Here is a 24,492-nt window from a genome sequence, read left to right as displayed (position 1 = left end):
AACCTATTTATTTTTGTTGCTTTTGGTATATTGGGGAGAAAGATAGCACCATTACTCTGTGATCACGGTGTTACCATGTGCTCCGTGTGACACAAGAGCCCCGTCGCTGGGTCTGTGATCCGTTTGTCCACCCCCCAGCTAACCGCTACACAGTGCCGGTGGTAAGGAAAATAACATGTGATTGTGTCGTGTGTTCAAGGCCCAAAATTCAATCTGCCTCAAAGTGAATCCATGCTGTGTCCCCCTGAGTTGGAGAGAGGGGGAAGAGAGAGAGAGACGGAGACAGAGACAGAGAGCGATGGTGGGAACCATCTCTCGAGCGCTGATTGGGAAATGAGTATTCGGAATATGTTGGCCATTAAAGACCCGTCATTATTTGCCTGGCAAATGTGTGCTTGTGTAGGTTGACAGGAAGAGACAGGAAAGGACATCAATCATGCAGCGCCGCTGACCAACTGTCGCAGGGCGGGACTTGGCGGGCGAGCGTCAATAACGGGCACGGAGGGAGCTTACTCTATTCCGTGGTAGTTGGAGGCCGATGCCTTGCTGAAGGGCATCTGGCTGACCCGCCCGGGAGACAGGTCCGGAGACATCTGGAACACATTGCTCCTGCCAGGGGGAGAGCAGAGGAACGAGAGAGAGGGTTGAAGGAGGAATGCACACAGAAAGAGGGCAAGCCACAAAATGGGAGAGACAGAAATAACAGTTGAGAAGATGGGTGTGGTCGGGAAGGGAGGAAAGATGGAGACAATGGAGAGAGAGAAAAACAATAGTGTCAAATGCAGTAAGGGCAGATATAGTTGAATAGTTTAAATATTGTTCAAAAGGAAAACTTTTTTCCCTGCATCCTATATTCAGCCTATGTTGGGACTAATGCGGACAATTTGTTTTGGTGTCAAGCGAAAGATAAACGACCACTACTGTAGGAATACTTTCCATGTTAGAATAGAATTGCCTGTCACTGGCAAACACAAACCCTTTTAGACGACGTACATTATCTGGACTATGGCCACTGCGTTCTGGCTCAATACTGGACCCCTTTCAAAAGTTGCTGTCCGCAATAGTCCCATACATCCAGAATGAGTGTTTTCCTTTTTTCTTATCTCAAGCTTTTCAAGTAAAATCTCCCGTGCACAAACAGCCTCTTTTAAGACTCAACGCGTTAAGGTTGCAGAACAACAGAAAACCCATTACAATGTCTCATCAGACCCGCCTCCAGCACCTGAACCCTGACCGTTTTTTTTTCATTAGCCGATGATCGATACACCGATGGCGATTTTCTTGAGCCGATAATATCGGCCGATCACTAATGCACACTATAAACGGGAGGGAGACATCCTTGTGTGTAAATAGACCCACCCTCTGCAGACCACCAGGGGCTGCAGCTCCCCAGCGGGCGTGCCGTCTGCGCTGAAGTGCTTCAGCAGCTCCCTGGCGTCCAACAACGCAGAGGAAACACGCTGGCCGTCTTTCGGCCCCAGGAGACTGTCGCTGGAGCCCGGCGCAGACAATGGACCAAAGCTGAAAAAAAGAGCCACATCTTAATGACCTGGGGGCTTTGACATGCCTATCGTGACACACGCAGCACACAGTGGTTTCACCGTGGATCAACCTTGCGTCCCCCCCCCCCCCCCCCCCGACTTGAAATCATCCAGTATTCGAACGAGTTCTACATGATTGTTGTAGCGGCACGTACCGGTTCTTTTGACGTCTTCTCCGGAGGTTCTCCACGTTGCGGAGGACGCTCCTCTCTGGCCAGTCCGAGGGCTGGCCGGCTCCCCGTTTGGTCTCTGCGTGAGCGGAGGGGAAACACGACAAATGGAACATGAGTTTGATGTGAAACAGAAACTAGTCACGCCGAGCGACATGAAACGTTTGTTGCTCGGGTTTACATTTTGGCTAAAGACATCCAAACCCCATTCGCCACATTATCAGAAGCTATGTTATGTTGCCGGCCATTCTCAGAGACGGAGAAAACCCTGGACGAGGTGAAAATCCTGTACCTGGATCTCTCATAAACGTCCCCTATGTGTAAACAGGCCGAGACGGTTGTGAGTGCATTGTGCCTTTCATGTAAACGGATGTGTTTTTTTTATTCTAGATGGTACAATTTAAACTTCAAAACTATTGTAGAACCGAGAGATTTCCCTCTTGTATATAGGGTCCATATAAGGATCTCCACTGAAGAATCTGGGCTGAGTTCTCCGTCCAGACGGCCTACCTGGAGCCTCGGGGACGCTGCCCTGGCAGTCCTCCGGGAGGTAGGGGGCAGTAGGGTTAGGGTAAGGGCCTAATCTGGGCCGAGTTCCCAGTCCAGACGGCCTACCTGGAGCCTTGGGGGAGCTGCCCTGGCTGTCCTCCGGGAGATAGGGGGCAGTGGTTACTTTCAGGTACTGCTCTCTGGCCCGGTTCAGCAGGGTCTGTATGGCGCTGACTGGTAACGTGGCCGTCGACTGGGCATCCACTCGCCTCTCTGAAAGAAATTAGAATTAAAAGGAACTATATCAACTATATCAACAAATATATCAGCTTCATTAGAAGTCCATTTCGCTCGGCTTGTAAGATCAAGGGTCTAAAAAACTTTTGGGTTGCAATAACAGGCTGTTGTTAAGAGTTTGAAGAGTCTCCCACAGGATGAAAGATTCTGGATCCAATAAAATATAAGACATTCAGCACAGTGTTGATAATGTATTATATTTCCCATGGTACGGAAATCCATACATTTATAATGAAATAAATATTTTGTGCATTTCCATTTTTTCTTTTTTTAACTGTTCTAAAACTAAACGTAACCATGAGTAGTTATGAGTACAAAAGTTAAATTGTTTTTTTGCTTGTATTTGGCTCCTTGAGAGGTATTGTCCCAATCCTAAAATAAGTGCATATAAAGTCGATGACAGGCTTTTTACATTACGGGATAATTCCCTCCAAAAACCAAAATCCCAAAGCATTTGTGAATGTTTCATGAAGTGTGGGCTGGCATTTCACCCGCAATTAATATCGCTACACTGTTGGGACGTTCTCCAAGAAAAAGAACGCTGCCTCCAACAGCGGGGGATCAATCCCCCAGGAACCCACCCGGCACTTTGAAGAGCCTCTGCATTTGTTTGGCTTGTCTGCACCAGACTTCCAGCCAGGGTTTTTTGAACACTTGGAGGACACAATGGGGGCCCGCTGAAATAATGATGTGCCCACAGGATGTTCCAGAGACGGTGTCGGGGAGAGACTCTGACTGCCCCCGCCCCCGCCCCTGCCCTCTCCCTCTCTCCCTTCTCCTCCCTCCTCAGACTCCCCCCTCCCCGGTCTCCCCCCTTCCTGGTTGGAGGAGCAGAGCGCTCTCATTGGGTCCTCTCTCTCTACCCGTCCGGCTCCTCAGGCTAAGTCTTTAACAAGCGGCGCAGATCATCTGAATCCAATCTAAACAAGCAGCCGCCGCCATTAACCAAACCTCCAATATGTCACAGGTAGGTAGCCGCGGCCCTCGGGGGACAGGGGACGGGCAAATTATTTTTTCGCAGCTACAAATTGCAGCAGAGACCGTGTGGAAACAGCTCTGTTGCCCATTTTGGGAAACGCGCATTCGTCCATCGTTCCCACACTCAAGCGACCTTGAGTGGTGTGAGAAAGGCGCTATATGAAATAAACTTGTTCCTTTCTTCGGCAGCATTCCGGCCGTTAGGAATGGTTGTGTTTCAATAAACAGCGTTTATTGAAAACGTTATAAGCTGACCATTGAGGGTGATTCTGGAAGGAGAAGGACAGGCTGAAGACTCAAGATATTTCTGTACCATTCCCCCCCACTACTGCTAGGAGATGCTCTGTAGGGCCAATATTCCTCCACCAAGGAGTAATATTTCATATTGGGTATGTGAATGAAGGCCAGAGCCATCAGCTACTGCGTACAGAACATGTGAGGGTAATGAGTGAGTTAGCTTTTTGACATTCTCTGGAGGAGTTCAAGGACTCTGCCGTTGCACTTGCCATTGGCTTTTTACAGGCAGGAGGAAAAAGAAACCTGCCAATCAGCCGGCTCCATGGGCGGGGCATCAGTTGACAATGTTGTGAAGTTGTGTCAGAAGAATCCAGAAAACCATCATAACCCACACAACACAACCCACCAGAGCTGCGCTTTTAAACACCGTCTCCCTCTGCTATGTCTGTAGTGGAACTGCCCAAGGTCACTGGGAGTCTACTGTTCAATAACAAATTAGCATGAACAGGCTGAGGTAGCAGACAAACAGGGCTGTGATTATCCATCCGCTCAGCTATGGACTCATTCTGCCCTCTGCCAAACTTTAAGGAAGAATCCATTCCTCCAAAATGGGGCGAGCTAGGTGCCTCGTCTCACATCGACATGGGTTTAGCGACGCTCCCCACAGGGTACGCCATTCAACATGTACAGAGTCTAATTGGGTGTCAGGAGGATAAAGGACTCACTCAGGCATTCCTTAAGAACCAGTGTCTGGGCCCAGCTCGCCCTCCGCAAGTCGTCTCCACAGAAGCAGGGCAGGGAGTCCAGGAGGCGGCCTTCTGTCTTTCCTGCTCGCGCCGGGGGAGGGAGAGAGAGGGAGGGAGAGAGACGGGAAAGGTTAGAGTGAAAAATAGCCCCACACACACACACACACACACACACACACACACACACACACACACACACACACACACACACACACACACACACACACACACACACACACACACACACACACACACACACACACACACACACGATTTGACCAGGATTTCAGGCCGATGCATTTCCATAAAAGACTGCCATACATGAGTGCATTTCAGTGCTTTTCGTGAGATTAAAATTTTTTCCTTTCTGGTTTGCAAATGTCAACAACACAAATGTCAAGGCTTTCAAGTGGAACACCAGAGGCAGGCAGTAAAACCCCACATGCACAAGTACACGTGCACTAAATACCTGACGAGAGCAGAGACTTCTCTCTCAAAAGCCCGTTAACGGTCGCCACGGCAGCAGCTCCATTGATCTGATTGGCTGAGTGTAGCATCCGGGCTCTGCAGGTTCCACCTCCACCTTCCTCGGAGCCCTGGACCAACAGGAAGTAGTGGGCGCCCTCACCTTTGACCTCCACCTCAGGCACTACACCCCACCCCCCGGGCAAAGCAGGATCAACCAGATGAAGAAGTTAGTGTCCAGCCGACCTACCGACTTACCCGGAGAGTATCTTCGGTTCATTCTTACATTTAGCAGACGCTTTTATCCAAAGCGACTTACAATAAGTACATTTGTCACAAGAAAGTGGAACAATACATCTGTCGGTACAGTAAGGCTGTCCATAGAACCAACAATCGCTAGGTTAACCCAGTCCCCGTATACAGTGTGTCAGTGTGTTTATGGGAGAGGGAAGGTGTTACCAGGCAGGGAGCTGGTCCTCTTGGCCAGGGTGTCCCTCCATCGCTGGGAGCTCAGCTGGCTGGCTACAGGCTGGGCCATGGGGGTGACCACGCAGGACAAGCAAAACAAGGCTCCTACCTGTTGGGTGGGGACGGGTTGTTTATAGATGTGTACAAACTATGTGTTTTTATATGTCTTTTTAAATTTTATTTATTAGTGTAGGAGATCAAATGCAAGTCAAGGAGGTACAAATGCGCAATGAACATTCTGAAGTTAATGGCTAAAACAAATAAGAAAGTTTTGAATGATGGCTAAATGTTTAATGCCACCTGGTGAGAGTGTGATTAGCCATTACAAGCCTTTTGAAAATTGGCGTTTACCTCTGCTTATCAGGGCTCCAGACTGCGACCAAATGGTCGCATTTTGCGACCAAAATTTGAGAGTGTGCGACTGAATTTTACATCTGGTCGCGCATGTGCGACCAGTAAATTTGCCCTTTTTTATTTTTACACGTTAAACGTGGAAGGGGCGTGTCAATGAATCCGGAATCTGTAGCAGGCCGATGAGTGTGAGAAGGATAGGGAATGGCCACTGTAAGTGGCTCATGTGTGGAGGGGGAGGGTCATAGAGATTATCAAGCGTGGGAAACCGGCGCGGGTCTGTGAGAAGGAGAAAGATCTCAACCTGCCGTTCGAACAATGAGCAAGCGAACAATTTATCCATTATTCCGACCTGCGGCACTTGCAGCAAGTGCCACAGTCTACAGAGTCGGAGGATGATGATTCAGAGCATTGTGTGGCTAAAAAGGGCTGAACCCACCATTTTCGGGAAGACTGGCGCTCGTAGAACCTTCTTAGGTCTACCGTAGTGATGTTTCAGCTCCAGCAGTCTCCACCACTGTACAGTAACCTTTAGAAATCCCTGTTGCGCATGTTCATTCCAAGTTCGCATCCATATACCAATTGAGGCCAAATTAAACGGCATGTTTGAATTAAGGATATTGTCTCGGTTGTTCTTTATTTTGGGCCGTGGGTAAGCCTACAGCAGGCAAGGTCAGCTCGACTCGCTTCCAATAATTTCAAAAACCCGCAACTTCAAAAAAATATTAATTTATTACATAAATTCAAAAATTAAGGAAATGATACTGGGAAACGAATAAACCATTATAAGCAACGAGTGAATTTAATAAGCGATCTAAATACTTTTAGTTTTCACCTTAAATATGCGACAGATGTAATTAAGGCAACCTGGTCTCACAGGAATCCGTGAAATGAGTCGGTCTACGTCCCGTTTACAAAAAATAATGCCCATAAACTGTTTAAATATTAAGGGCTGCCTAATATTCGTTTGAATATTATATATCTTTTTTAATATTCGAATAACGAAGTTCGGAGTCAAAGCCCTACTGTGAATATGTTTGTAGTTTAAATAATCACTTCAGGTGCCATTTTCACACGGGATGCTTTGTCGCGATGCATTCTCAATGGGGAGGCGAGCGGGCATGCGCGGAGGTGCAGCGTCCTGTCAAGCTGCACGGCGAGCGGGCGCACTCCCGTGGAACTGTCGCTTCCGTGCTCGTCGAACGCATGCGCGCACGCATGGAAACCGTTGGGATAGATGAGAACTGTTATTTTTTATTAACTAACTCTTTTTTTTTCTAACCCCTTTTTTCATTTTAAGGTGTATATGATGCCACCAAAGAGGCATTCCAGCATCTAGGGACAGAAACAGGGTGGTTAGAGAAGACAGTCACCATTGGAGCTGATGGTGCAGCTGTCAATCTCGGGCATAAAGGAGGGGTATTAGTCCTCCTAGTAGGGTAGAAATGTGAATATTTGGTTAGCATGTTGATTTATGGTGTGTGCCCCTAAAATTTCTGGTTGTGCCCCTAAAATTTCTGGTTGCGCCCCTAAAAATTTCAGTTAGGGGCTACAGTGCTCCTAGTGAAAAAAGTTAGTCTGGAGCCCTGCTTATGCCGCTTTTCCACCGACAGTACCAGCTCCACTCGCCTCGACTTGGCCCGTCTTTTTTTGCGTTACCATTGGCAAAAAAAGTACCTGGTACCGGGTACTTTTTTTAGTACCACCTCCATCGAGGTTCCAAGCGAGCGGAGTAGGTACTTTTGTGTGACGCAAACAGGCTGCTGGCAACTGATTGGCCAGCGGCTGTAACGAGAATAATCACTCAACGTTAAGTTGTGTCCGGCGTGGCTGGACACACGGATCATCGTTTCGCCCTGTGTGTCGCTCCTTTCCTGGGGCTAGAGTTAGGCTGTGCGTGGTTGTGTGTGTCCGGCGTGGTTGTGTGTGTCCGGCGTGGCTGGAGTCCACGGACCCGCTCCCGAAGATCAGCGTTTCGCTGTTTCGTTTTAGTGTCGTTCCTTTCCCAGGGCTTGAGTTTTGCCTCCATCAACGTTACCGTATGACAACAATAGATGCGCAGTCATTGCGCTTTTTATTTTATTTTATTTCCCATCATAACCTTTCCCGGGAATCAGGAAATAGTCTTGATCAGATTCAGATTTCCCCGGGAATCCCATCTCCCGGGATTAAAACCTAATGACGACCCGCCCACGTTGGAGAGGTTCTTTTTTAGATGGAAACGCGACGTCCATGGAACCAAACCGAGTCGTGCCGAGTTAAGTCGTGCCGAGTTGAGCAGGTGCTGTCGGTGGAAAAGTGGCATAAGTGACATCACAAGTGGGTGTGTCCACCTAGATGCATGCTGGATAGATCAGTCAACCAGTATACCCAGTGGACTGTAGCTAATGTTGCTTATCTATCCAGTATACATCTATACTGTGGACACACCCACTTGTGATGTCACTAAAACAAAGGAAAAGGCAGATTTTCAAACGGGTTGTAATGGCTAATCACACTCACACCTGGTGGCATAAAATCACCCCTTTAAGCAATAAAAGGCCAAGTAAATCATGAGAGGGAGCAGTTACCTCTCCATGCAGTGAGGACAGCTGATCCAACAGAAGCTTGCACCTCTTGGACTTCCCATACACACGACTGTGCTCGTGAATTAAGGAACTATACACCGCCTGAAAAGGTTCGCCTCAACTATGGAAATTCTGGGACTTTTATTATAAATTGTTGTAATAAGGCCGAAAAATTATTTAAATTATTATTATTTTTATCACTGAGATGATCTGCTGATCTTTTACAAAAACAAATGATGCTGTATGATTTATCGACTCTGAAAACGGGGGTGAGAGGGACTGTTGGAGTGACAAAATTACTTAAGCAATAGATCACAACAGGCTGTGGAATGTTCTCATTATACAGCAATTAAGGGGCGACCCCCTTGACTGTGGTATAATGAGAACATTTCACTGACTGAAGTGATCTATTGCTTTTATAAAACGGTTATGTAAGTATGGCGAAATGAAAGTCATAGACACCATCAATTTTGAAAAAACGAGAAAGTCTGAAAAGTATTTTTTTAACAAATACAAAAATGTAGTCCCTCCTGGCTGCCTACAAAGTGCGTGGCGGTTGCTATGCAACACACTAGTGTCCTTCAGAGAGAAGGCTAGAGGCGGTAGCTTGGTTCGCCGGAAATTTAGCCTACTATCGAGCAGTTCACTCACCATGTAAATTTATAAAACGGGTGGCTTAAATCAAGCGATCTGATTGGTTCCTAACTGTTGTATAAGCGTATACACACACAGCTATGATGCCCATTCAGTTTACGGAGTTCCGTATCACTCTGTGCCTAACTTGAACTGTTGTTTATTTATATATAAAAGCAATAGCATAGTTAATGTAGTTAATTAACAGCCTAAAAATATGTTGATTGATGGAGAGGGTGGAAATGTTGTAAAGCAATAGGCAGATGGTGAGTGAACTAAGCACACAGTGAGTAGGCTAAATTGCCGGTGAACCAAGCTACCGTCTCTAGCCTTCTCTCTGAAGGACGCTACAGTGTGTTGCATAGCAACCGCTGTACACTTTTCAGGCAGCCAAGAGGGACTACTTTTATGTATTTAAAAAAAAAAAATGCTTTTCCGACTTTCTCACTTTTTCAAAATTGAGGGTGTCTATGACTTTCATTTCGCCATACATACGTAACCATTTTGTAAAAGAAATAGATCACTTTAGTCAGTGGGGTGGAAATGAAAAAAAATGCTTGTGGTAAATATACCACAATAAAAGCGTGGATCTTCGCACATTTATTTTGCATACAGAAAATAGGCTGCCCCACCACACACACACACACACACACACACACACACACACACACACACACACACACACACACACACACACACACACACACACACACACACACACACACACACACACACACACACACACACACACACACACACACACACAGCTTCAGGATACAGCTGGAACTCTGTGTTGGACAGCAGAAAGGCGGGTAGTTCTTTGAGGGAGACCATCTGCATCAGGTCCAACACATTCCTGTAGTAATGGAAGACCTAGGGATGAAGAGCGACACTGGATTATAATGAGGGGGTCGGTGAGAGAGATGCATGCAAGTAGCCAACAAATATGTTAGCCATCTTAGCCTTTCCACATCCCATAGCATTTTATTAATCATCACAGCTTATTTGTTTTAGTTTTTGGGATTCTGTTGTACTGTATACATGCATCTTTGCACACAAATACAATTCATCATTTAAATCTCTTTCAATGGATTAAGGCCCTTTAAGAAACAATAATAAATCTGAAAATTACTACTTTAAATGTCTTTATGGTTTCATAAAGACATGTTAATACTTGTTACCACTTTGTAAGGAGTTGGACTAAGGTGATACACATACTTTAAAGGACCATGCGTGTATAAGCATAAGTACAGTGTTTGTGTTGTAGCTCCCATTCTAGCCTGAAAAGTTAAAGATCTGAGTGACTGTATGAAAAATGCACGATTGACTTTCACAATAAAAGCCCAAGAGGAGAGCTACCCAGACATAAACTCTATGGACACTTACTTAGGTAGCATCTGCTTTAGGCATGGTTTAACAGAGAGTGTCACATTTCACTTTGTTCCAAGTTGCCAATTAAAAACAGCATGTGATTGTCTTACTAGCAGTAGCGGTTCTACATTGAATTACACCCCGGGCGAAATCCACTCCGTGCGCCCCCCCCCCCCGAAGTTGTTGACGGGGGGGGGATAATTTTTTTTCTTGTGTGGTCGTGCCGCCCCCCCTGTAATGCCCGCGTCGCCCATGCCTAAAACCGCCACTGCTTACTAGTCCAGAGTAAAGTTTGAGTTTGACGGGCATGAACCTAACACGCACAGCTATCAACCTTGACACGCAGCCCCCTGCCCCTTCAGACTACCATGTCAGCTTTGTTGAAGCCCTCTCGCCTGCTGTGCGTGCATCACTAACAATGTGCAGGGTAGCTCTGTGCATTACACTCTCTATACATCCAACAAACTTTATACACAGAAAAAAACTGAAAGGAGGCGGCAAGCGGCGAGCCAGGGTAATAAATAAATATATTAAAAAATAAATATATAAAAAGGTGAATAGCAACCCAGAGAAAATTAGATAGAGATCAATCTCGCAGGCCCTCAAGACAAGCCCAGAAGATTGGGAACTGTTGAAGCGGAGCCAAACTCGCTGCCAATTTACTTTGATGGGGGAACACAGGACGATACTGGAATGACCATTCAATCCCTGTCACTGTTACTAGATTGCATCAGCGCCTGTGTGCGCCTGGCTGTGTCTCCCAGTCACACACGCATTCTCCCACACCGCGTCCACACTAATTGAATCCTGTAGCTTTTCTTGTCATGTAGGGAGCGGGTAAGAAGTAAAAAGGGGGTTCAGGAGAGCAATAAAAAAAAAAAATGTTGTGCCATAAATTACCTTAAATTCCAACTAGTTAAACACAAAACCTTGAAATGACAATATGACAAAATCCACTTATTGATTATTTTCTCGCATTGTTAAAAGATAAAAAAGGTACTACAGTAACCCCGTGTGAGGACATCTTGTACAAAACTTTACCGCGAGCTCTCGGAGAAAGACAAAAAATTGCACTGACAAAAGCAGCAATAATGTCCCTTGAATAAAAATAAATAAACCCATCGACTTGTTGATGCACAATAATCATTTATAAACACTGGTGTGGGAACAAAGGCATGCAAACGGCAACACATTCTAAAAGCGCTCTGCTGTCAATCAATTATTTATGTTTCACATTGTTTTTTAGGGTTGGATCAATAAAACATGGGGCTACTCTCAGAGCTTGTCACTCACGATGATGGAAGGAGATCTTTGTCTCGTTTGGTCCATGATAAAAGGGACAGCTGATCCCTGGCTGCCCGGCAGCAGGGTTTCAATGAGATCAGGGCCATAGAGGCAGGGAGCGGGAACAATTGTGCTTTTGCAATTCTCCAATGGACTAGTTATAGGGCTCGACTTCAATAGACCAAAGAAGAGGTGGCGATGCACATGCTAAACACTCCCAAATGTTTCTATAATCATACAAAATGATTCACAGCTAGACAGACAAGGTAGTTGCAAATCATGAAAAAACCCTTGTTTCTGCCTTGGTGGTTAGGTACACTGGATTCATATAGTCTGTGTTGGATGTTTTAAATTTACTGTAAGAGAGGAAAAGCATCAATAATAAAAACAACTCTGAGTGCAAGCCGTCACGGGAGGTATACATATATATCTTTGATTTTGAGCAATTGGGTCTTTTTCACACCCCGAGGAAAAGAAAAAAAAAAAAACACACACACACACACACAGATTCTGGGCCTTCTGCAGGCACAGTGGTGCATTATGCTTAAGAGCAATTACTCTAATTGACACTGTGACGTCGGTAGGAGGATAAAGAGATAAACACAAAACTTTCAACACATGTTAAGGGATACGTCCTCTATGTGCATGGACAGTTTCCAGAAGGCGTCTGAAGCAGACTTGTTATCGAGTCTGAGCACATAGCTTAGCATTTATTCAAAGTTTTTTTTTCTTTTTTTAATATCGACCCAAAACCTGGCACAGTTCTTTAGGGCGGGTGGCCTCTATGTCCCCAAGAAGTTTCCAGCCACTGACCCACTTCTCAAGTGGAATTTTCATTGATTGAATATTGAACAATTTAGATTTCCTTATAAAACTGCCATTTTTAATTAAGAATATGGGGGGGTGTGGGGCGTGTCCATAGAGCATGGGTACGACATTTTGGGAACGTAGACGGCCATTATGGGTCCAAGAGGCAAAATTGTTCAGCAAGCAGATAAATGACAACTAGGCATCCACAGATACTCTGTGAATACCTAATAATAATAATAATAATAATAATAATAATAATAATAATGAAACAAAAGGACTTGCATGATCAAAATGATAGTGGAATCTGTATACCAACGTATTTCTCATCAGCATTATCAGCACATATTCAAAGCCACCGATACAGGTCATCAGCCGGACGATGCGTCTCACTCCCGTGACCCGCCCACAGCCCCAGCCTACCCACTGCGTCTCACTCCCATGACCCGCACACTCCCAGCCTATCTACTGCGTCTCACTCCCATGACCTGCCCACTCCCGGCCTACCTACTGCGTCTCACTCCCTTGCCTCTGTGGCGGTCTTCCCACATTGGTCGCTGGCCGAAGAAATAGGAAGAATTACAACCCATCATCTTTGCTCCCTTATTTCCCTTCTCCCACACTTCAAATAGAATTACGTTTGGTTTTGGTTTCAACCCCTCGAGTGAGCCCCATCTTCCACAACCACTTACCAAAAAATGAAAGCAATGCATTTAAAACAGCTCACCATGCATTTAAATAGGATATTTTTCCTGTCTCATCACTTGAGAGGACTCTTTAAAATCACTCCTAAACAGCGTATTTAGGGTATAGACCGTGGGGCAAAGAAATACAGACAACACATACATAACTGTCAAAGTGTTCAGACTTGCACACAGAGCAAATCATCCCTGGTTTGAGGCTGTGAGTGTGTATGTGTCTGTGTGTATATGTCTTTCTGTCTAATGTTACAAATGACATAAACAGCTCATCCACAAGGGAAAAGGTATTCAATTGAAGGTGGTTGAGAAGACTGTCAAGAGTATGTACCCGTCATTCGGTGCCAGAACACAGCCATCTGGCAGGGTGCAGATCTAATGAAATACCTTTCTCTTCAACACACATGCACAGAAACACACACTGTTACACCTTATCGCATGAATAACCCACCTGCGGTCATTCAGTACTCTGGCTTGAATACATAGTACTTTCTCACACACACACACACACACACACACACACACACACACACACACACACACACACACACACACACACACACACACACACACACACACACACACACACACACACACACACACACACGTTATCTTCATAGTAAAGAAATCCTTGGAAACAGGCGACAGTTACACATAATGTATACAGACATATACAATGTTTATGATGAACACAACAATATTGTTAATCATGTCATTAGCAGCGGTATTCACTTGCGACTGCTCTGGTGGTGTGGCTTGTTTTGTATGCGTGTAAACATGTGTTTGTAAACAGCTCACATGCTCACATGTGAGTGCTTGTGCATACAACTGTGTAAACGGACAATTAGGTTTAGTTTTTTTCATTTCGTGTATTATCACCTCTGATGTGTGCCTGAATTTTGGTGTTTTAGACCGTAGGCCAATCACACAATTCCACTGAGGTATCCTCTTGGAAGACTAGAAATCAATGTTAATTTTATTGAACACAAAATACATTTTACTGGACGTTGTGTGAGGTTGACACATGCTGCAGCCAATGATCTACTGGTCAGAGCCGGGCGGTGATGTATCACTGAAACCTTTGCTATGTACACAACCGGAGGGGGCCGCTACGTCAGAATGTCCGACAAGTTGTGCTCGATTACAATCCTGTCACTTGTCGCCTGTTTCCCCTAGACGGCTACAGTGTACATACCAAGTATAAGAACACTTGTTATGTGTTATGTGCAGAACTCACACACACGTGTGAGTCAGACTCCGGGGGGGAATGTCTTCAGGGTAAGCAGAACAATTGTCAAACGCTTTTCATTTTTATAAGAACTACCAAGTGTTGTCTGTTTTTTAAATGAGATTGGCATTTATCACAACAAAAGGAGTATGAAAATGGAAAAAAAAAAAAAAAAACAATCCCAGAGAAATATGTTTTGTCTACAATAAAAACAACCAAGGGATCACATTAAGCACGCTCCAAAACAACAGAGAGAGAGAGAGAGAGAGAGAGCGAGAGAGAGAGAGAGAGAGAGACAGAGACAGAGACAGAGAGAGAGAGAGAGAGAGAGAGAGAGAGAGAGAGAGAGAGAGAGAGAGAGAGAGAGAGAGAGAGAGAGAGAGAGAGAGAGAGAGAGAGAGAGAACTGGCATCCGTCCAGCCAACGGACTCGTTCAGACTCACCTCGGGTTGCAGGCGCTGGCCAGCAGGGCCGTAGGAGGAGCACCCGGACGCCCCTTCACCCTCTGCAGTACGGAGGGAGAAGCCCTCGAACCTCAGCTCTGAAGCACACTGAGAGAGTGAGAGACAGGGAGAGAGACAGGGAGAGAGACAGGGACAGAGATAGAGAGACAGAGACAGGGAGAGACAGGGAGAGAGACAGGGACAGAGATAGAGAGAGAGACAGAGAGAGCGAGAGAGAGAGAGAGAGACAGTGACAGGGAGAGACAGGGAGAGAGACACGCGATGGTTCAACTTAATGAATCAATAAATGTATTGAGAAGATTTATTCTCCGCATCTAACTCATACCACTCTCTACAGTGGATTGCCACACTGCCACACATCCGCCCCACACGGACTGAACGACCGGACACGCTCAGTGACACACACCTGCAGCCGTCACTTGTCATATAGGGTAGCGCCTCGGCGTAGCACGGGAGAGCTTTATTCCCGGCCGGCTCCTTTGCATTCGCCGTTGGGGGGGGGAATTCTTCGTTGTTCCACAGCGCTCTCCCGAGGTGACGCCAAAGCTGATCGACTGGCGGGGCTGCCCGGGCGGCTGTCACTCCTTAAAAGCACGCCGAGTGAAAAGGTCACCCCGGCAGGGACGCTAAGAGGCTGTCTGCTTCCCTCAGCATCGCCCGCTCAACCCGAGAACGAGGGAGCGATGGCGCGAAAACTTTGGAAATGGCCGGGAGTGTGGTAGCGGAGACTGACGCAATTCTGAAAAGCTGTGGGCGTTTTCCTGCTCAAGCAGGTAGACTTTTGTAGACAAGAGTTAAGGGAAAGGGGAGAGTCTCTTTGCCGCTCTTACAGTTGCTTGGGTTCACTGCGGGAGCTGGACGGAGGCAGAGTCCCCGAAGCGGAGTCACTACAGGGCGAACCCGTATCAGGCCGAGACAGGAAATAGGCGGAGTGCACTGAATATACATGATTATGTTTTTAATCGATGTGTGAGCTCAAAGTAAAAAAAACTAGTAAAAAAATCTCTCACACACACACACACACACACACACACACACACACACACACACACACACACACACACACACACACACACACACACACACACACACACACACACACACACACACACACACACACACTTTATTCTAATAAATAATTATTAAGCTTGGTTTTCTTCTCCCCTCCTCAAACAATCTTCTTTCAAGGTCAGGTGAGAGGTGGCTCTGGCAGGGCAGAGCAGTTTAACATGCACCACATGGACTAACCTCCATTCATTCCGCTTAGCATGCCCTTTATAGTTTGTATTCATTTTCAATCAGCCCCCTCTATTCATGTCAAACCCCTTTACTTAAGACTAAATCCATAATGCTAACCATGCCCTTCATGTCCTAGCAGCAGAGGTCACCGGCAACTAGGGAGAGGCGCACTACCATGGGTGGCCACAAGGTGGCACAGAAAGGTTATTTTATGCAGGGTTACTCTCTGGCATTGCCTGTTCACCAGTGGTGTGTGGTTGGGGTTACAAGCAGTTATGTGTCCAAAAGCTTCCAACACTGCTGAACACACAGAAAACATTTGTTCCCGAAATCGTCTTTGACTCCCTAAACGTTTTAGATGGCAAACGGTTGGGCCAGTGCGTAGCAGCCTTGAGCGTTAGCCCGTGGCCCTTCGAGACGGCAAATACAACAAAGGGCTTTGCCAGCTGACTCAACCTGCACCTCGACTGAACGATGAGGTGCCCTCAAGTGAGCGGCCTACCTTTTTCTCCCTGATAAGCAGAGCTCCTCTCCACTGCTCCCTGTGGTCTGTGCAGCTGTCCAGCTCGGCAGGCCCCACCACAGCGGCACTCAGAGAGGAAGCCACGCTCTGCCACCTGCAAACAAAATAATAAGGTTTGGGTTTTCAGCTGTACTCATGAAGGGATCACAGAGGCTAGGTTCCAAACAATATGATTGTGTTAAAGGTCCCATGACATGAAATTTTCACTTCATGAGGTTTTCTAACATTAATATGAGTTCCCCTAGCCTGCCTATGGTCCCCCAGTAGCTAAAAATTGCGTTAGGTGTAAAACGAGCAGTAGGTATCTTGCTCCGCCTGAAAAAATGAACGCTCAAACGCAACAAAAGATTTGGGATCTGGCCCCATGTCGTCATATGGGGCCAGGTTACCTCCCCTTTCTCTGCTTGGCCCGGCCAGAGAATTTGGCCCGCCAATGAAACAATGAGCTAGGACCGTGTGAGCACCACATGTGTGTGTGTGTGTGTGTGTGTGTGAATACACACACTGTAACGCAAGTGTTCTTTGTTATTTGGATAACCGTTCTGCTGTTGGTGTTATGGCGCATAACACACAACACAATAACGCAAGCTTGCATAAAGCTCCCATTTGGTGAAAAGATTAGACTGCGTCGGGTTCTCTGAGGTCTCTGGTATTTCCACAACGAGACTCGTAGTGGGGGTTATCTCGGCCATGGTTGAGAAGGAATTGGGAACCGCGACATGGAGAAGAAAGGGATTGTTGCCCAGGATTGGCCGCCGGAGCCCCGCTGCCCGCTGAACGCTGCCCGTTGCCCGGGGTTGTCTCCCGCCGGAGTCCCGCTGCCCGCCGCCTGTTGTGCCGCGGCAGCGGGCAGCGGGACTCCGGTGGGAGACAACCACGGGCACCAATCCCCTTCTCCTCCATTTCACGGTTCAGTCTGTACTTAATATTGACGTGGAAGTGGAAGAACCAGAGACGTCTGAGAACCCGATGCAGTCGTTTGAGATTCATAATCATTCATCAATCATCCGGAGGCAAAAACAGCTTTTGACCATGATAATATATATATATATATATATATATAAATATAATATGATATTATTTATATATAGAGCTCCAGGACTCCCGCCGGAGCACCCGGAGTGTTCAGTGTTCCACTGTAAACACTAGCGCATGGTACCATGACCAAGCTGCTCAGGGCCACACCCCCACCCTCCACCTTGACCCGCCTCTAAAAACGTCACGTTTGTGGAGAGCTCATTGTGGGACTGGCTCGTAGTGGCTGTAATTCTGCACCAAGGCTGAATTTCTTGAACATCTTCAAATAGTGTATTAGGGGCTCACTAACACCTATATATAAGCATCCATAAAGTAGCATGCCATGGGATCTTTAAGGATTTGGATCCGTTGCTTGATAGGCATGCTAAAGGGAATGGAACCAAAGTTCACACTTTGCGTGGATATAACTATTCGGGCTTGAAAGGAAGGGTTGGTTGTGGACTTGCATTTAAAATGTAGGCCACAGTACTAGACAAACTGCATTATATGACCTTGTCTCTTCCTATTTTGTGTTAGATTAAAGGTTCCATGACATGCCACCAGGTGTGGTGTGATTAGCCATTACGTGGCTAATCACACTTAAGTGGCTTAAGTCGTTTTGAAATTCTGTCTGTTATGACATCTGTTATGACGGATAGATGAGTAACGTTTGCTACAGTCCACTGGGTAGGCTGGTAGACTGATCTATCCAGCACACATCTTGGTGGACATGCCCACCTGTGATGTCATAAGAGACAAAACGGCTTGTAACGGCTAATCACACCACACCTGGTGGCATGTTATGGGACCTTTAAAAAGGTTATCCATTTTTGATCAGACAATAATAAAAATGCAGCGGAAGCTGAAAAAATTAACTAATCCTAACCCTTTCCAATATTTCCAACTCATTTACACGTGTTAATTAGCTTGACTCAAGCCAGACTAATGGACTGAAGTCAAACATTTCTTAAAGCACAAACAAAACCAGAATGGGCCTCTCCATGAACAGATGGCACTGCTCGTACAGTTTGGGGAAAACAAAACATTCCCCATAGACGGAGCATGTCCTTGTTATATTAATGACCTCTTCTGATATGCTTCCAAGAATGGTAAATATGAATATAAAAACAGAATGAAACACAATATTGAATCTCAGGAAGCGTAACAAAAACGTCTATGAAAGATCCGCCAGATACTGTGCTTCCAATGAACGTCCCGAGAAGCAGGGGGTTCTGGGAAAAAGCCGGCCCATACAAACTTCTCCTTCCATTCTGGGTGATTGCCAGGTATAGTTTCAAGGTTTGAAGATGAGAAGCATTGGAGAAAGCAGTAAATGCTGGTTTTAGGTATATTATTATTGTATTCCATTTTGTTCCCCTTCCATTTTGTTCCCGCTGTCTGTTTTATTTAAAATAGGCCATAGCATATTTGGTGTGATTATGCACTAGATTTTGTATTTATATATTTATATATGTATTTATATATTTAAGCCATATTCAATCCCCTGTAGCGTCAGTTGTTTGCAATGCTGAAGTAAATTGGTCTGTTGACTTTGGGTGATGATTGACTTTATTAATATGTCTCATGCTGTTTGGCTTTTACAGAAGGCTTGCACCAGTAGCATTCACTAACAGAACATTGAATCCGTCTCAGCTTATTGGAATGACATTGAAAATGACGAAATGACTTACTTTAACAAAGACGAATCACAGGCACTGAACTTTTGCCATTCATTATCCTTGCAGCGAAAGTGAAGATCAAGCTACATACATACAAAAGTTTACATTATGTGTATTCTAATGTTGATGGACATGAAGGCCGTTTGTTGGCCTAAATAATAATTAATATCACCAAATAATACACTGAAGCGGTCAGATTGCGAACCCATAGGTTTATGCATATATTTCCTTCTGGCATTTAGTGTTACTAGAAATATGACCAATGCATTTAGACTGTAGCTGAAGTTAAACCTCAAAAATAAATGCAGTTCCCTGGATTCCAGAGATTCTTTGCGGGGAGAGAAAATGTCAAATTTCCCGGAAAATAGAAAACCCCGGTACACATGACAGCTTGGACAATTGTTTATCAACTCCTCTTCAGAAAGTTCAGGAATTCACGCAAACGACTTTGGGCACAGAGCAAATGTAAAATCTGAAAAATCCCAATGATACAGTAAGCGGCACACTGCTGGTCAAACCCTACGTCCATGTGTATTGCTGTATGTGCTGCTCACCCGTCGGCGTGTAGGGTCACCAGGGTGATCTTGGCCGAATGCCAGCACCCCATGTGTTTGAGGGCACCCATCAGAGGCAGCAGGTCCCTCAGGGAGGGGGGCGGGGGAGCCCCGCAGAGCACCAGCACGTCCACCAGGGCTTTACCTGGCCACAGAACAACACGCAGGACACTTTTAAACCTGTACTCTCTGTTCATGAGTTACATGGAGCTATAGTTATAGCTATATAACTATAGCTATACAACTATAGCTATAACTCACTGGTAACAGTCTCTCTGGTATCTCTGATACCAGAGAGACTGTTTACATGACAATGCATTTTTTTAACTTTGCATATGTTTTCTTTTACTTATCTATTATTTTATTTGATTGTATGACAATGTTTCTATGTGAAGCACTTTGAGTCTGCCTCATGTATGAAAAGTGCTATATAAATAAAGTTGCCTTGCCTATATCCTTTTCTAGCCTGTTGTATGATATTTTCCCAAGGTGGTGGTGGGGGGTAATAAAAACAATTTATAAAGAATAGTTCCATTGATGGATTGAGTTGTGGATGGACGCACATATCTGCAGTAGAAAGTCACATAGTGCAGGTTTAATATATTAATGTATTTTTAAGATAACTTATGGTGTATAAATCAATCTCCTTATCAGCATTAGGAGGTCATGAAGGATGGCAGGAAGGTCATTCTGGCAGGCCGTGTTGTTGATAACAATAACAGTGCACGGTTAGTCAAGAGTGTTTAATCTGCTCTAGTTCCTGAATGCTAACCTATAGCAGTCAGCAGGTCTGCCATTGCTGATAATAAACCACTAGTACAAGTTATTTATATATACACGCATAGTAATTAGTTTTGTCATCTTTAAAAAAAAAAAAAAAAAAAAAACTAATTATGCAACATTTTGATTTGATCTGAGCATCAAATGCACCTCAACACAAAATATATATTCCAAATGTCTTTTTAAACCACCTCCATATGGACAATTATTGTACCAACACAAACTTGGGAATTAAAGCAATGACAAACTCCTCCCTAGAGTCAGACAATGAAACAATGAGACAATGATGACAATGATGAAAGTGTGTGCTGGAATACAAACAAAAAACAATGTTCCATCTTAAACAAAATAACATTTCTGACGCTTATCTAAAAAGGATAAATGGCTGAGCCTCAATTCCGTCCCAGTGCCCAGTGGAGTGTGGATTTAGCATTTGAAGAGAACACCATTCCTAAAGGATTACGAGAGGCAGACTTTAAGTCTAATAGCTGAAAAATTGGCCTGGAGTCCCAAACACAGCATGGAAGAGTTCCTGTTCCTGTTCCTGTCACCCCTAAACTTAAGTTAAAGTACTGTGTCAGCACTATGACGGTACTTAAATGTCTAGGTTGTTTTCATAGATCTTCTGTTCGTACCTCAAGCTTTTTCTTATGTTGTCACTTAAACCACCAGAAACACGGGGCCACTACACCGATGCTTCTCCACTATTTAAAATGCATCCCATTATATAAAAAACAATTTTTAAAAATTTTAAAACAATTCTATTGGTTTATTTTGCTCACACACTATTACGCCACGTTATTGTGAGTAAATCTTCTGAAATTGCTACTTGACAAGACACAGTGTCACTTTCTTCCACCCATCCAATTACACAGCCCATTTCTTAAGGAATGACAATGATTTCAACCACAGACCATGTGTGACCTCTACTAGAACAGCAGAATGAGGTTAACATCTCCAGGGGTACTGCAAGGCGTTGGGCCTGACGATCAACCAGAACCGTCGCAGTGTATCAGGGAGCAGAGGGTGGGGGAAACGCATGTCTAACACACCGGTCCAAAATCAACCTTCAGAGGTTTTTAATAGGGTTCTCTTTTGGACATTGCAATAAGCAGGGTTTATTTCACCAAACAGTTTCAAGTAGTAGAAAGTAAGTGACTAGTGACTATATGCAAAACTATATTGTAGAGACAAGCTTACTGGTCTCTGTTCACTGCTTAATGCGCTCACAGTTTTTACGTTAGAAATATGTTCATGTTCTCATCCCCTTGTAATTGTTGATCAGCTCCACCAGGTGGCTCTAAAAGTCAACTATTCATAAACGTTGCAGCTATTTTACACATCTTATCAGAGCCTACAGAACCAAAGCTCCAAAAGTACCTCAGGGGGAATGATAATGCATTGTTTTGCGAATGTAAAACAGACAGATGTAGTTAAAGACCTTACTTTTTTTTTTCTACATACCTGGTGGTGGTAGTTTGTCTGACAAGAGATGGAGTCCTTCTGCTGCCTCCTCAAACAACCTGTCAGGACATCCAAACTTACATCAGGAGAACAGACTGTGAGAAAATAAATTTGATCGCACACATTAGCACGCATACCCACACAACGCACAAAAATTAAAGAATAGCTTACTCTGCCAGTACAGACTGCTCATCCTGTGTCTCCCCTTCTCTTTCCTGGTCCTGCAGAGAGCTGAGACACAGCTGCCAGGCGCTGGGGCTTTCCTCCTCACTGTCACCCGTCGGTTGGCTTGGTCGCCCCTCTTCCCACTCTGAGCTGCAATACTAACACACACATGTGCACAGAGTGGCATTGTGAACCTACACACTCAATTCAAGTAAAATTCATGCCACAAATGATGTTATTAGAGCCCTTCAGGTTATTCACCTCTGAATTTGGTAGCAAATTCCACTGAGTCGTGCACAATGTGCCACTTCTTCACAAGCTCTTCTTAAATGTGTCACATTATGGTGTTTGGTTTATAATTTTAAATAAAATATTACTTCTAATCCTATAAGGATAATGATGTATTTGTGATAAAGGCTAGTCACTATGTGTAAACTTGCTACATACTAGTGCATGCATATTGTCGTACAGCAATCATGTTGCCATGGCAGCATCAGAGCATGACCTATGAACAACTTAAGCGTATAATAGTCAAAGAAGAAAAGTAAAAAAAGAAGAAGCAAATACAAAAGGTCTGGAGAGGTCAAGACTCGAAACCAGGACATTTCAGTTTGGAGAGGAACAACCAGTAGTCTGTCCTTCCTACTGACTTTAACACTATTAATTAAGCATTTATAACCACACACATACTTTGAAGGTTTCTCCAAGTGTTCAGGGGTATAACTGCCTGCTGGCGGACTGTGGGACAAAAATATTGTATATAATTTCATAGTTACCTGACGAAATCCCTGGATAGCCTGGATGGCAAAGAACCACCTCTGCCCTGATGGGGGGCCACTAAGCGAACAAGCTAGAGGAAATGAGAGTGGGGTAGGGGATTTGAAAATATTCACACAATAAGTTTGACAGTAAAAACGAAAGCTGGACATAAAAGTAAGACTGGCAGAGTCAAAGTATGCCTACAGAATCCTACCTGGGAACGCGGAGACCCTCGGTCGAGATTCGTCACAGGAGATGCCCCTTAGTCCCTCATATATTTGCTTCACTTTCTCCAAAGCTGGGATAAATGACAGAGCAGGTATAATCAAGTAGTGCAGTAGTTGTATTTGTTACATGCACAATTATACAACTCTGAGAGCAGTAAAATGTAATGTGGAGAACTGCAAGAAAACTTCATCTAAATAGTGTATGTGTAAGAAAACATAAATAATGAATACAAATATATTCCCAAGTAAAACTAATGCAAATAGTGCATTCCATGGACTGAGTGGATCATAACAATAGCACAGTACCACAGTGAGCACACAACATAACAGTCACTCGTAGACCACAAAAGGCCCTCACACAAATAACATATATTCACAAATTCCGAGTAACATAACATAACCTACAGCAGTATCTATCATTACTGGCGACCCAGTACCAGTGTGATGACACAGTTCCACTGTAACGTTACTGGTATAGCTGGGCGAGCTAACATTAAGGAACAACTACTATGCCGTAATGGATTAAACTACTCACAACAATCGTAGTGCGTCTACTGCATTGCTAACATTAAGATATTGGCAGACACACTACGTTATAGTTAGGAAGCTCGAGATAACATGATAGCTTGTACGGTTAGGACATTGTGAGGAGTAAGTTAGTAGCTGTGGCTTACGTTTAAAATCATCCGGACATTCCAATAACCTAGGACAGAATGATAAAAGCATCATGTATTTATCCATGTTAAAAATATATAAAAGGTATGCTCAAATATTGCGATTAAAATATGATAAAAGCCTTCTCGTTGTGTCAAAACTCCCGCTAAACTTTAAAGGCCGAAGCTAGCAGCGGCAGATCTACTTCCGGACCGTGATTTTCAGAATAAGACGACTACTACGGCGGGCTACGTGCTGAATCCGTAGTGCTTTGAAAGAGTGCAATGATATCTATTGAATACGAACTATGCTTGATGAAAAATGTAGTACTTACATATTATAAAGAATCAATGTTTGTATTGCTTTTAATCGATATCATAGCTTAAAGGTTTTTTTTTTAAACGGAAACAGATCAAACACACACAGTTAATGCCGGTGTCGTGCCAGAAGTTGATTTTTGCCAGAAACTGATTTCCGGTCCGCTGATTTTTACATTGTAATGGCCCTTTACACATTATTCAAGCACTGGTTGACATCAAATCTTGTCAGTATTACTTTGCTGAGTGATATCAAGCCATTTTGAGGCAGAAACACAACTTTAACAGACAGTGCGCGCTCCCACGGACCGGAAATCAGT

General features: G+C 44.6%; 1 protein-coding gene across 1 annotated transcript in view; it reads right to left on the bottom strand.

The window, feature by feature from the left end:
- Positions 1-24,019, bottom strand: part of mtbp (MDM2 binding protein) — a 30,351-nt gene extending 6,332 nt beyond the window's left edge. The window contains exons 1-17 of the mRNA XM_084471426.1: positions 23,876-24,019; positions 23,189-23,272; positions 22,992-23,065; positions 22,222-22,373; positions 22,051-22,109; positions 19,807-19,951; positions 16,536-16,650; positions 14,774-14,881; positions 9,721-9,815; positions 8,313-8,379; positions 5,383-5,500; positions 4,928-5,107; positions 4,438-4,539; positions 2,327-2,473; positions 1,697-1,790; positions 1,360-1,521; positions 514-609 (exon numbers count right to left, since the gene is read on the bottom strand). Of these exons, the coding sequence (XP_084327552.1) occupies positions 514-609; positions 1,360-1,521; positions 1,697-1,790; positions 2,327-2,473; positions 4,438-4,539; positions 4,928-5,107; positions 5,383-5,500; positions 8,313-8,379; positions 9,721-9,815; positions 14,774-14,881; positions 16,536-16,650; positions 19,807-19,951; positions 22,051-22,109; positions 22,222-22,373; positions 22,992-23,065; positions 23,189-23,272; positions 23,876-23,942 (1,865 nt within the window). The 5' untranslated portion in view covers positions 23,943-24,019. The remainder of the gene's footprint in view (positions 1-513; positions 610-1,359; positions 1,522-1,696; positions 1,791-2,326; positions 2,474-4,437; positions 4,540-4,927; positions 5,108-5,382; positions 5,501-8,312; positions 8,380-9,720; positions 9,816-14,773; positions 14,882-16,535; positions 16,651-19,806; positions 19,952-22,050; positions 22,110-22,221; positions 22,374-22,991; positions 23,066-23,188; positions 23,273-23,875) is intronic.
- Positions 24,020-24,492: the final 473 nt, after the last annotated feature.

Source organism: Micromesistius poutassou, assembly GCF_964030765.1.
Source record: "Micromesistius poutassou genome assembly, chromosome: 8".
Lineage (NCBI taxonomy): Eukaryota > Metazoa > Chordata > Actinopteri > Gadiformes > Gadidae > Micromesistius > Micromesistius poutassou.
The sequence above is the reverse complement of the archived record's forward strand: the minus strand, read 5'-3'. Positions and strand labels throughout refer to the sequence as shown.